We start from the raw sequence: 14089 nt of genomic DNA on the forward strand, positions 1-14089 counted from the left end.
GGAACCAGGACACCTGGTGACTCCCCTGCCTAACTATGTCCCCAGAGTAGTAAGTCTTTTTGCCTGCTTCTGAGAGGTGATGCCTTCCCTCTGGGTTCCTCGCCCCGCGCTGAGGAAGCAGGGGAGGAAGATCCCCTCCCTCGCTAGGCAGCCCGCTGATTCCCTGCAGCAGACGTTCAAGCCCATCTTTTTCAAAGGGCTGAGGCCACACAGGGCAGTTTGGGGAATCTGTGTAAGTGTCAAACCACGCAAATTTCCCTGATCTCTATCAGCCCATGCTCGAAGTCCAAGTCTGACTTTCTGCAAACAGCTTGTAACAAAAGTTCTTATATTCTTTCTCCTCATAAAAATAAGTCACATGCTCTTTCTTGAAGCTTGTATTTCAAACCAGCACAAATAACCTCTGATCTGGGTTCCTCTTGCTTCAACAGTGCCTTACAGGCACACAGCTTCTGCGCTAGACGCGAGCAGCAGACTTTCTGCCTGACGTAGTTTCAGCAGCTCTATTCACTCTTTCGAAACCAAACTCTTCAGAGAATGTATCTTCACTTAAAAGCACTAATACAAATTATTCTACTTAACACAAAATCACAGAAGAGGCCAAGGCACTTTCACTTCATTGTGAAATGGATTTGCAGACATCAACAACAATACTCTGCCCATGAGGAAGCACCCTCAGCACTTTTATCTTTTGTTAAAGTTCAAGCACTTTACCCTGTGTTTTTAGGAAAGGTTAATTACCCCAAAATGAAGACCCATGCTATTTCTCCACAGCCCCAACAAGCCCTAGGACAATACAGCAAAAATACAGTCTGAAGGAGATCAGGCAGTCACATCACAAGACAGAAACTGGCATCTTTGCTGCTGAATAAAGTCAGCACTAAGTAACAACGTTGTAATAACAAAAAAATTGTAGCACACCTCAGGCTTCCGTACAGCTGGAGAGTGACATCCATACTGCTTCTCAGAGATGACAGCATGCTCTCACTCAGGAGCACCAGCAACTCCCTGTTCCTCAAGCTAGCACAACCATTGTCGCCTCCAGTCATGCAACTGTTCTGAAAGAGAGGTGTTACTCTAATCTCAATACTTCCTCTCTCCTGTGACATTGGTCAGGGTGAATCATCAGCTAATAAACAGTATTTCTTAACTGATGGGTGCAGCGCTTCCAACAGCACCGCAGGCACATTTCCCTTTACCCCGATTCTGAAGAACTTATCTACATAAATCCACACAGGAAAGAACACTTGAACAGTAAGAGCTTGTAGCAAACTTACTGCAAAGAACCTGAGCTCCTGCTGATCTGTTATGCTGGCACAGGTGCCATGTTTCTCAATACTCAATCCAGAAAACTCGGACTCCTGCTCTTACCTTTCACGTTCAATCTTCCTCTAAACTAGTGTCCAGAGCAGACTACTCCCTCAGAAAAAAAAACCTAAACAGATTGCTTGACATGCAATTAATAGAGTTAGCCTCCTCTGTGGTCAGTCTTTCTGAGCTGTGTTCCATTTGCCACAAGCTGATTAGCTGTCTGCTTAAGGAGGAGCTGGGATAAATTTCCTTCTGACGGCAGTGAAGTGGAGAGGCAGGCGCTGACTGTAATAATATGCTGTTTCCTGTCTGCGGCTGAGCTGAGAGGTACTTCCCAACAGAAAAGGGTTTACAGGAGCTCAGGAGTTCAAGCTCCACCTCTTCCAGTGAAGAACCTTTAACTACGGAGGAGGGGTCAACAGCATGGCTCCCGGCACTCAACATCACGCTCTGATCAAGCTTCACTTCCACTAAAGCGTCAGAAAGAAGAAATCAAACTACACACATCTCTCTCCACAGAGAGAAGCTTTCTCCTATGGGATCTCAAAGGTCTGAATAAGAAGGGATGGGAAGTGAATGTTGTAATCCGTGTTATGTGAATGAGGGTGAAAGTCCACACCACCACTTGCTAGCAATAACTGGAAAACATTTACAAAAACACCATGTGAGAATCATATCAAAACACAAAATATATACCTGGAAAGATCTGATGTCCTTCCTGAGCCCTGTTGATGACAGGTATTTTCTATTAGTATTAAAGAACAGGTATTTTAGATTTTTTTCCCCTTTAGCTTTATACAAATTCTGCACAAGGCAGGAAAGGGTCAATGAACTCATAAGGAATCAGTCCACCGGCTGTGCCAATTGCATTGAAGGCAGCAGGCTCAATTCAGTTGGCACCTTCTAGAAAAGAGCAGATCTTCAGCCAACACACCAACCTGAGGAGTAAGAATTTGTTCACCACACAAACATTTACAAAAAATGGGCCTAAGGAGATGATCCAAAGTCCTTTCAAAGACTCGGGGGGGGACAGCCATGGTGGCAAAGTGCTGGCCTGAGCAATAGACAATAGAGGGACTGGTGCCCCCCCAAACCTTACAGGCTTTGTAGGAGAGAATGGGCACACTGGATGGTTCAGGTCCATGACACAGGTAAAGCAGTCATTTTAAGAGAATTATCTCCGAAGCCCAGGCTTCCTGGCATGATCCAGAGAAACAACTACTCCAGGTTCAAAGTATGGAACTCATCCTCATCACGTATTTTGTTTTAATGCTCCTGGAGCAACTGCAGGTTAATGCTTTAGACAGGCACATCAACCAATCAAGTTACTGTGAAATTGCAGTGTCCAAGAAAAAACAGTTCATGGAAACAGCTGACGTTTCATTCAGTTTCATTCATGAAGTTTCATGAAGACCCAATGTACCCAGCGTGATCCCAAATCATCTGCTTTTTAGAAATCACAAGAGGTTTTGAAGGTACGGCTGGGAAAGCTCTGCTCAGAAGTTAGGGTCAGGCTTTGACCTCACCCATCCAGTGCTGTGGATCTCTATTTCATAAGGAGTACAAACGTAGGCACACACTGACAGCAAGAATCCAGGCTAAAAGATGACCACTCTCTTTGAAATAAATGGGTCTAAAGTACCAGGACAACATGGTTATCATTGAGTTTGTACCACAACAGATCCTCTCTAAGGCCCTGTGAAAGACAGCAGTCCTAACCAAATCCATTGGTCAGAGATCTACATATAACTCAGGTACTAAGGGATCGTACGTGGAAAGAACCAGTCACAGCCCAGACATCCGAGAAGAATTTACCTCATAGACAGACAACTCAGAAGGACAGAGATTGCAGAGATGTGACAGAACCAGCAAATATTACATCTACAGTCTTCCTGACAGAAGAGAGACCTGGCGTGGGGTTGTTATATGATTTGTTCCCAGAGGCTTCCTGCTAAATAACTCTGCAGCCACACTGCGTGATCTAAAGGAACAATAGCTAAACATAAAGCTTTTCCTTACACCTCTCAGGGGACGGAGCTGTACAACGTCTTAAGTTAAAAGATGCCCCTAGTCACATGCTCCCAGCCCATGCTATAGTCACATATCCATTAACTCTGGGTAGCAGTCCCGAAAATCGTCCCCATTGCCAACAGGATACATTTACTGAAGAAATCTATGCAAGATCAACTAAGTAAACAACAGTGGAGCCTGTATTACACGCTCTTCTTTTTAGAGGAAGAGGTCTTCGTCTTAATAATCACTTTTCTCACTCTCCTGCCTGCTGACAGCAAGCAAACTAGCTGTCAGACTTACGTCCCATGTAAAAGGTTTACTGGCAGCTATATTTTTTAACCTTATTCCTCTGTTTATGCAACATAATCTTTGTTGGCTCTGTGCTCTGGTTTCCTTCTCTCGTGGTGCTGCCTCCCTGTGCTCCTCACTGCCCTTTCACCAGTCTCTCCTCTGACTGGTCACCCCTTATTACCTCCTTGCTTTGGATCCACTTTGCTCCTCTGAGTGGTTTATCTAGTGTTTTTGTTTCCTATCTCCTTTGTTAGTACCTCAGGAGTGTCATTCATGCAACCTGACCAGAATCTACACATTAAGCAGTATAGATGCTTAGAAAGATGAGTTTCCTCAGAAAGAAACCACTCTTTATTAAATCCAAAACTACCAGTCTCCATTGAAGAAAACACAGAAACAAAAAGAAAACCAGAACACCTAAAACTCTAGAATAACTGTCTCTGCTATACAACAAATATTGGATATTTCCAAGTTAGGGTAAAAACTCACTATTGAGTCCCACTGATTTGAAACAGGAAAAACAATGCATCAAAGAACTCTGAATTTTAGAAAGGAACTGAGCTGGGGAGGTAGAGGGGGAAAGAGTGCTCTCAAAGAAAACCAAGAGAAAATGGCAAGACTGCAAGGAATCGAAAGCACTGACGGTATTGATGTGGCAGACCAAACAGCTGCAAGACTAGGCAACCTTCTGATTTTCTAAGTATTTTTATAGCTCATGGTAAACCATAGTCAAACCCCTCTGTAAGCCATCTATTGAAAGAGTAGATAGAAATTAAGAGATGTTTTTCATCAAGTTTACCTGAGCCCCATGGTACAGTGATCAGCTGGAGACAGCGCAAGCTGTATCTGCTATTGAAGCCTCAAAGTAATCCTGTACTCTTTACCTCCTAGGGAAGGCAGGGACTGGCAGAGCCTGATACCATAGTCATGGAAGTAACTCTTCACTGTTGGACTCCGAGAGAGCAAACACACTATTTCCTCCTGGCCCTACACATAGTGCCCCTGACGGAGATTAGATCTTTCCCAACTATAATAATAAGCAAAACAGTAGCAGTACTTTGTTTACCTGAAAAATCAGTCTTTATTTACACGTGGGAAAACTGAAGCAAGACCCAAGAAAAAAATGCTTTATTAACAGGTAAATAACTTCACACTCTTGAAAATGTATCCCCTACTGAAATGACTGCCATATTCTTCTCTCTGTGCACACACACTGACACCTGATATTAATATTTACTATCAGACCCAAATGTCCTCCTACTCGTCCAATTATGAATGCAGAAAATGTTTTCAAACTTGGAGGAAGTGTTGGGGTTTCATCTGGACATAGGGTGGGCACCATAGCTGCTTTGCGCAGGTACTGAAATAGCAAAAATTTACAGCTACGTAACAGAAACATCCTTTGCTAGCTGTTTAAAGCAGTGGGTCACTACTGCTGCAGCGCAAGGTACACTGCTCAGTCTTCGTCACCACCTGCAGGTCACCATCCTACAGGATCAGCTTCCTCCCTCCACCCTGCCTTAGACCAAGACTGCCTCCTTTCTCCACACCCTCCTCTCTCCTTCCTTTTGAGCCCTTTGGGGGCTGCATGGAGATAATGCTGTTAGCCAACTCCGAAGCTCACACTGCTGCTCAACACTCGCCCTCCACAGCTGCTGTTAAAGGCTTTTTTCTGCACACCAGGTGTTTTCCCCAAAATGGAGCTTGTGGAATACCTGCCCCTCAGAAATACATCACCAATACTGACACCATCACATTTCCAGATTGCGAATATTTAGCACGTATACTAAACCAATTCCAGTTATTTCTGTGTAACTTCTTTTCGTCCTCCTTTTGCTTTGCCACTATATATAGTGTGCATATATAAACACACATACAGCCACATACAAATAAAGTCAGAGAAAGAAGTTTACATATTTTAAGGCCTGAAGGGAAAACTAAATTCCTTTAGCAAGATTTCCAACATAAACACCAACATCACCCCTAACTCCCTCAGCAGAACAAATTTTTCTGTCCCACTGTGTAAATGGATTCTATTAAACCCTCCAAGCTTATAGGTAAAAAAATCCCTGAATGCAAAGTTTTAGCACTATACATAGTAACCCAAGGTATTTCCCATGTATGTGGAAATCAGTTCTGATGTTGTAAGGAAAAATAAGTTTAAGATATTTTTTTTTTTTTAGTGAAGGAGGCTGTGAAGATTGTTCACCTGTTTTTAAACTCTGCAAAAGAAAAGTGATGTGGGGAAAAGATGCAAGAAAAACAGAAAACAATGCAAAAAATCCTACCGTGAAGCTGTTGTTGACATTCTTAGTGCTGGATTCTGCCACACTGGCATCAGTCAGATCCACCTCATCAAAAATAATGGACTGGAAAGAAAAAAATCAAAGCCTCAATGAATTGTTCATAGAATCATAGAATCGTTTGGATTGGAAGGGACCTTTAAAGGCCATCTAGTTCAATTCCCTTCCAATAAGCAGAGACATCTTCAACTAAATCAGGTTGCTCAGAGCCACGTGCAACCTGAATTGTTGAATCCCATGTATAAGCAGCAGACCTAAAGGGATATACCAATATGTCTGTGTAGCACACCCCGTCACAGCCTTTTGTGATTTGAAGGAAAGACCCAGCACCAACAACATGAAGGACTCAGAAGTCCAGTTCCATACGCTGGGGCTCGCACTTGCCTGTCTTCAGTCAGTGAACATAATGACTTTTATTTTTATTAAAGGATTATTTAAAAAAAATAATTATAGACTTTGTTCTTGTGAAAGGAGACAGATTTCTATCTAGTTGACTATCAATGTACTAAACCAGATGCACGGCAGCTCTGATTTGATAAATTCTAGCCTTGCTTATCTCCTCCATTTCCTCTTTTCATTCATATCTTCTCCCTTCTTTTTCAACTTCTATTGATTCAGAGCCCATTCCCTACTAAAATGCACCAAGGGGGAAAAAAATAAGTAAAAAAACAGTATCACGAGTCCACATGATGCTTTACTTAAAAACCAAGGATTTCCAAGTGTGAGGCAAACCACAGGGATCTTCCAGCAGCTACAAAACCTGAAGAGAGGTGCTTTCAGAGCATGTGCTTTTTCCTCTACTGAGGGCTGCCTTCTCACAGACACCCATCTGCCTCCAAAAACTCCACCACTGACTTTTCCCTTGGACTCCTATGTATTGCCAAGACTTTACCTTAGCAGTTTTTGCATAGTAGAGTGTTCGTCCTCGCAGCTTAAAATATCGTCTCTTCCAGCGCTGGAAGGAGCTGGTCTGTTTCATCAGCATCCCCTCTTTTATGATAGTCTACAACACAAAGAGGCAAGAGGGGTGAAACATGCATTTTATTTACAGGCATCTTTTATGGTCTCCCACTATATACCCGTACCAAAAAAGACTGGAGTTTAAGATCAATAATCTTAGTGCCCTCTGCTGGAAGTGCTTAACAAAGTCATTCTACATAAGCGAGCAAATTTAACAAGATTAAACCATCACAATGCATAATCCACGCTGGGGTGCGGTTTTATCCTTGTCTCCAGTCCTATCACGATACCAAAGAAGATAAATAACTTATGATTGAGTGAGCATTTCAAAGTCTAACAATGACTCGAGGAGTGTAACAGTTAAACTCACTGAGGTCAGATTTCAGTTGTGGGTAATTGTGCCTTTCATTTAATTGTCATTTGATGACAAGCACATACACACCACAGTGTATCTGTCCCTATCTCGATCTCTGCCATGTGAAATTATCAGCATCTACCTGGCACAGAGCTGGCAAGCTGCAGGCCCACAGGGTGAAGAGTGAAACTAGAGCGAAGAAGGAGCTATATCCAACTTCAGCATTTGGTATTCTTCAGATAGTCTTGGCCCTGCCTCAGTACTCTCTGGCTGCCTGCCATTTCCCAGGGCTGGAGTGCCAAAACTGTCTACGCACACTGCCTTTTTTTTTTTTCTTTAACTGCTTTATAACTAGATTGACATACCAGCATACACAGTCCCATATGCTCACTCACATACTATGCATACATAGAGGTATGTATTTAATCCACATGCACTTCATTCTACTTTGACAAATACATTTGATTCCTTCGCTGGGAAGAGATTTTGAATACCGACAGCTACATGAAAATAATCTCAAAACCTGCAGTTTAGAAAGACAAAAGGCAGAAAAGTCAGAGCTGAGGGTTCAGCCCCAAATTACTGACTGAAGATATTGCCCAGGAACTGCAAACAGCGCTGTCATGCCTCAGTACCACAAGGAACCTACTTCTCTCCCCAAGAAACAGCCCCCAGGATCCCACTGCTTGCCAAGAAAGCCCAATGCGATAAACACACAGTTAAAACACAGGAAACAAATGGTCCGACAATCTTGTAAGACAGGTTATTCTGTATCTTGATGGAACGAAAATGACACAGCTTTAACATACCAGAGGTCTCAGTGTAACTCAGTTCTGTAACAAAGTCAGGTCACTGCAGAGTATCAATTAATTAGAAACACAGTATTACATGTACACTGCCAGGCTACTACAGAGCACAGAATAAATACTCTTGCTGATCCACAGGGTTTAGTTCATTTTAGAAATCCTTTCCAGGGCACTAAACTTGCTTTTAAAATGCTATATATATTTCTAATGTGGGTCTTTCCTTTTTGAAACAGCTGCAGATTTTAATACTTTCCACACACACTGGCCCTTGCCAAGCTCAAAGTTTCCTCAAAAAGCACTTGGAAAAAAATGCTGACTATAAGAAGAAACATCCGTCTGACAATACATGCTCCTCTCTCACCAGATTGAGCCATCCTCAAACTGGCCCAAGAGATCACAGGGCCTGGACCACCATGATGATATCTCTACACACAAATCAGCTGGGGAAGAGCAGGTTCCCACGTACCCCCAGATCTGAAAGAGAGCCACCAGCCACAGGAACCACTATATACGGTCCGTTGGGAAAGAGAAAAGGGTGAGAGCTCCCCTATCTCGTCCAAAAGAAACATCATCTACCTGGGAGCCCGGGACCTAGCCGACTCTGAGGCTACTGAACCCCAAAGTTCACTATTTCCCAGTGCTCTGTTTCACAAAGCCACCTGCACACTGGCAGAAATACCTGTCAGTGCTCAGGCAAACACCAACTTAGTGTGCCTGGTTCAATCAGGAATCGTCAAACTCCACGGTATTTTCAGCAGAATGAAGAGATAATGAAAATGCACAATCAAAGACTAAGCTTGTACCGAAAAATGGCCATCTGCCTCACCAGCTCCCCACAGCTCTGAAGCAGTGGCTAACAGACACCTTGGAACCCACTTTCCACAAGTCACGGCAGGAACACAGCAGTAGGAATACACTATAAGAAGCCATAAGGCATATGGGAGCAGCTTTAGGGTTCAGAAGTTAAACACAACATAGTGATACCCAGAAACAAGATTTTAAACTAACTTAGAGCTGATGCTACACAAAGAATCTGAAACTCAGCCATGATCTCAATCTGAAGCTTCAGTGTAGGAGAAAACGGAGTTCAAAGACTGACCCATCAGCATCCCTTGCTGAAACAACCCTGAAGCCGAGGCCAGAGCTCAAGGCATGCATCTGGAATTGGAAAGGGTGCATTCAGGCTTCTACTTCGCCACGGACATTTTACGAGACCCCATTAAAGTAATTTTCACTCTGCGTGTCACCATCTCCCAGCTGCCGAGTGGAACAAATAGCACTGCCCAACTCTGTGGAGTCCTCCTAGAATACATATATGTCTATCTGATGAGTTACTTTAACATCCAGCACCTGAGTATCAAAGACGAATGTAAAAACAGCATCTAAATTACCATGCTAAAGAAAACACACATTTCTGCAGTTCACTTTCAACAGGGAAGAAAATGAGAAAGTAGCAAGAGATTTTCCAGATTAAGACAGAAACACAGAGAGATCTTTTGCACTCCTTGGACAAAATTAAAAAATGACACAGAAGATAGTTACTGAATTCTGCAAAGCCCTGAACTGAAATCAGAGAGGAATTAAAAATCCTGGGGAAGACTCCCAGGATGCAAAACTCTAAGATATCAACTCAGCCAGGAATCTGATCAAAAAATAGCAACTTGCAGGAGGAGATTTCAGAGATCTGTTGCTACACGTATTCACTGATATGCATAAACTGGGGTCAGCCAGAGCCCCGCGCTCCCCAAGCTCGGTCAGCAGCACTCTGGTCACTCAAACTTTTGTCCAGCCCACCAGGAGAGTAACCCTCAGCAAAATAACACCTCTGCTTTGCCTCAGCTACTGCAGCTCCCACCTGCCATGCTCGGCTCCCGAGTGCCGCACATCGGGCGGCTCCCTCACCTCGGCAGGGCTCACTCACCTCTGCACAAGACATGCATTCCTCCATTCCTCTTTTAAACAGAATCCTTTTTTTTTTTTTTTTAACCAAAAGGCAACAATCCCAGAGGTCACCTTGCCCCTCCCTAAACCGCAGTTTCTGTCATTTGCCAGCCTCTATCTATAGAAAACCTCACGGCTACGTAAGTGAGACATGGAAGGCCAGTGAGAAGCGAGCTCTCGCATGCATGCACTGCTCAGAGAAAACAAGGCTCTGGTTCAGAGCTGCCCATCTCTGCACGAGAGCGGCTGTTCTATTTATAGGCACACAGCTCAGTAAAGAGTTTGGTGGGTTTGGGCGGAAAGGGCTGGAGATAAGATCAAGATGACTTTATAAAATGATTCAGACATCGCTGCCTTTCTCCTCCACTATTTTAATTTTACAGCCAAAGGACTTGCTACTTGCAGAGGAATGCAGCTGAAGAAAATTAACTGGGGAAAGGACCTGACAGCAAAGTGATATCAAATGAAATAAAAGGAGGGGGGGGCTAAAGTTATTTCTGCTCACCAGCCTCTCTGTAGCTTTTTTAATTGAAGATCTACTCTGATCAGATTAATAGCCATGTAATTCATCAAGACAACAGTGAAATTACTTACACCATAACAAAAAAAGAGAGTTAAATCTGTTTTTAGTGTCATATATTGGATCCTATGGGAAAAGCTACTGCCCTGAAACATCATGAGGTTTGATTATATGCATCCTGTCAAGGATAAATATAAAATTGTTTGTGATGGAACTATCCAGACTGCTTTCTACCCGGCTGAGCTTCTCTCCAGCATGGTGTCCTATGGCATGGCACTCCATACAACACCGTGAAAATGAAGTATCTTCTTGGATCAAGCCTAAATAGATGTGCTGCTAGTTTCAACTGTGCCCCCCTTTTATCATATTACAAAACAGTGTACAGAAGGTTACTGAACAAACTGACAATTTAAAGCACCACTGTATGTAGCAGAGAGTCTTAAGCATCTCTGCAAAGAACACGATTAGACAGATAAAAGGCAGGGCCTAGGAAATTTCTAGCATTTCACTATTTATCTTTGGCCTTGAAGAAAAGCAACTTCCTGCAGAAAAAAATTCAGTTCACAGCAAGCAATAGACAACCCTCCCCGCAACACATCCCCTTTTAAAATCTGACACTTAGGAAGAGAAATAATATGTTCTCAGATTTCTTCTGTCAAAACAGGTGCAGGGTTTAGGCCTAATCCTGAACTGACAAAAGAAAAGTTTTGCCACTGACCTCAATGGGAATGGTTTCAAACAACTTAAAGGACTCAAAATAAGGACTTAAGACAGGGAGAGCCTTGTGCTTCAGTGCTTTCCCTTCATACAGTCCCACCTTGTAAGAACAAGAAGCCAAACGATTAACAGTAGTCATTCACAAAACCAGTAAGACATGGTTGTATTTTTTGCAGCATTACTTGTCTGAAGTGTCTGTGTACAGTACCCAGTAACCCACATCAGGAAATCAGAGAGCACAGATTAAATGCTTTCTATACTGATAATGTGAATGATTCTAGTAAAACATTAAGGACAATCACATCAGAATTCAGCTGCTTTCAGAGCACATTGCTTTTTCTCCTGCTCACTATATGAAACATAGGAGCAGCCCATCCCTTCCTGAAGCTTAAGCCTCCTGCCCCATTTGGAAATAGGGCTCTTGATATAACTAATTTCCTAATCTGGAAATCAAGACCCTATTAGCCAGACTGAAGGCAACTATCAACCCAGCTGTCAGGCTGGCAAGTGTCCTTTGGCACAGGGCAGATTCAAACTGCGTTCGATATAGAGAAAGAACAATACAACCTGTTTTACAGCTGAGATCATGACATATTCTTAGGGGCAGTTATTCAGTGCAGCACATCTGAAACAAGAATTTTGCTCCACTGATATTGTTTTCCAACGCAGAAAAAGAACTGTATACAAGGTGAAAGCAAAATAATTCAAAACTACCTCAACAGCAACTAAAGAATCCCAAAGTTCTCAACATCTGGATTTCTCTGTTTTCCATGTGTCTTCAGAATGTAAAAACTTCAGGGCACAGAGTGTTTTTATTTGTACGTACTATAAAACGTTGAGCAGGGTGCTGATGCCAAACAACAAATAACTGACTAAAGAAAGCACTAAACGCACAGAGAAGGAGAAAGCAAAATGAAAAAGCATATGCGGAACTGACAGGCTATCTTTATATATGCTTACTAAGGAATTTTACAGGCAGTTGATCCCCAGGGACCAAACCAACCTCATCTAGTCACTGACTTCGAGTGAGCTGTGGCAAAAAAGATGGGAGTAGAACTGCAGTCACTGTAACAGGTCAAGATAGTTTTGCCATGTTAGGGCAGGTACAAATCTGGAGTGCTGTACCTTGTGGGTAAAACAGTTTTAGTAGCTGGTTTCATAAAAGCTCTTTGTGGTCATAAATATGGAACTAATAATTATTTAGAAATCAAGTGAAATACAGTAAATCCAACAAAGAAAGTACAGGAATAAATCTAACCAACCCCGTAGAACAAGACATGAAAGGTCAAAAGGCTCAGGGTTAACAAGCTAATCCGAGAGCAACATCCTTCCACCAGACAGTGGTCACACCCTGCAAATTAACTCCAGGAAGCTTGAAGGGGGGAAACCTGGATCAGTAAAGCAATTCTAGAGTACAGGACACACAGCCAGCCGTACAAGTCTATAGGGGAGGACAAGAAATTTACAGGTTGCATAGTGCTGTTTGGGATTTCTTCCACTGGTATGAAAAGGACAAGACATCATCTGAACTGACTGCAACAAAAGGACACCAGAAGAGGGGAAAAAAGAAAGGAAAATCAGAGGTCAGCCACAGGAATCAAATGTCAAAATAGAAGCTAGGGTTGCGAGTCAATGATCCAGTAACAGAAGCCGAGCTCTCCACTGATGAAGGGGGTACTGTCTAGGCTTTTAGTGTACATTGTTTAATACCATTTTGTTTTAATAACCTATGCCTTATAAACTGGGAAGCACTCATATCAGGTTACAGCACGGATCTCTGTATAACAACATGGGAGAACCTGCAAAATCTCCCCTAACAACCATCCTCCCTATCCCCCCTCTTCTCTAAGCTCCAGCTCTGCAGTGTTACTTGAACTCTGCGTACCCAGTAAGAGACTAGGGGTGAGCTCGGCCGATAGCTCTTGCTACAGCCTCTCTGCAACTACTAAGACAAGTAGAATTTAGAGCAGCATGCAGCGATCCGTTGTTGATCATGTAGCTGAGATGGCACTGCAACAGGAAATGCAAGCTTATTCTGCGGACCAGCAGTGAAAAACAGGAGTTTGAATCAAATAAAATACTGAAATGGGGCTTGAGTTAGAGCATCTGCCTTGGCACAGATAAACAAATGTTCAAACACCTCATTCTTCCATAATGCTGCAGCCAGTAAACAAAGAATAGGTCTTTGAACCAGCTTCTTTCCAATACCACGTTCAGCTGCTACTATTGTGAACAATTCTCTTCTAAAAGGACAAGCACTCATAGCTAAAATGAAAAAATTAACAAAGAAAAACAAATTGGAAAGCATGCAGAAAGCTTGCACGTATATGGGAAAGGAAATACAACATACCAGCATATCATCACGCAGCTCCCTGGTAAAATGAGCTCAGTTAGAGAGCTCTGAGCAAAGTACTTAAAATAGATGAATACTCTGGTCAGCTACTTAGAAGAGAGAATGAAAAACATACCAGTACACTCTGATTCAGGATGAGTTAGTAGCTGGACAACTCCTGGCACGCTAGCTGCTTAAGCCTTCAGTATGCTTTCCATAGGCTCCAGGCGTCCTTCCCAAACCCATTTATCAAAAGAGGAGAATTGAGCACGAAGCTCAAGTCATCTCAGCAAACTATAACAAAGCTGGAAGATAAGGGCTCAAATCCACCCAGAGAGATAACCAAAGCCAAAAAGGCAACAGTTTAAAAGCCACCTGAAAACTTTGGAATGGAGAAAAATTTTAAAGGGTACTAATTAAACATGAACTTTACACATTACATGAAAAATATGCTGTTATTTTTTCTACCATCTTAAATTACATACACAACTACACCCCTTCCTTAGGGCATTTTTCCCATACACAAAAAATGTCAAAACA

General features: G+C 42.7%; 1 protein-coding gene across 2 annotated transcripts in view; it reads right to left on the reverse strand.

Moving 5' to 3' along the window:
- Positions 1-14089, reverse strand: part of DGKD (diacylglycerol kinase delta) — a gene marked incomplete at its 5' end in the record, with an annotated part of 58898 nt that overhangs the window by 36012 nt on the left and 8797 nt on the right. Inside the window, 3 exons of one of the 2 annotated variants that reach the window (XM_082487290.1) lie at positions 5904-5984; positions 6811-6921; positions 9961-9987. In XM_082487290.1, coding sequence (XP_082343416.1) covers positions 5904-5984; positions 6811-6921; positions 9961-9987 — 219 coding nt within the window. Of the gene's footprint in view, positions 1-5903; positions 5985-6810; positions 6922-9960; positions 9988-14089 lie in introns of those variants that run through there. The other variant, XM_082487289.1, reaches the window with a different exon arrangement.

This window comes from Vanellus vanellus, assembly GCF_965231255.1.
Source record: "Vanellus vanellus genome assembly, chromosome: 8".
In the NCBI taxonomy this organism is placed as follows: domain Eukaryota; kingdom Metazoa; phylum Chordata; class Aves; order Charadriiformes; family Charadriidae; genus Vanellus; species Vanellus vanellus.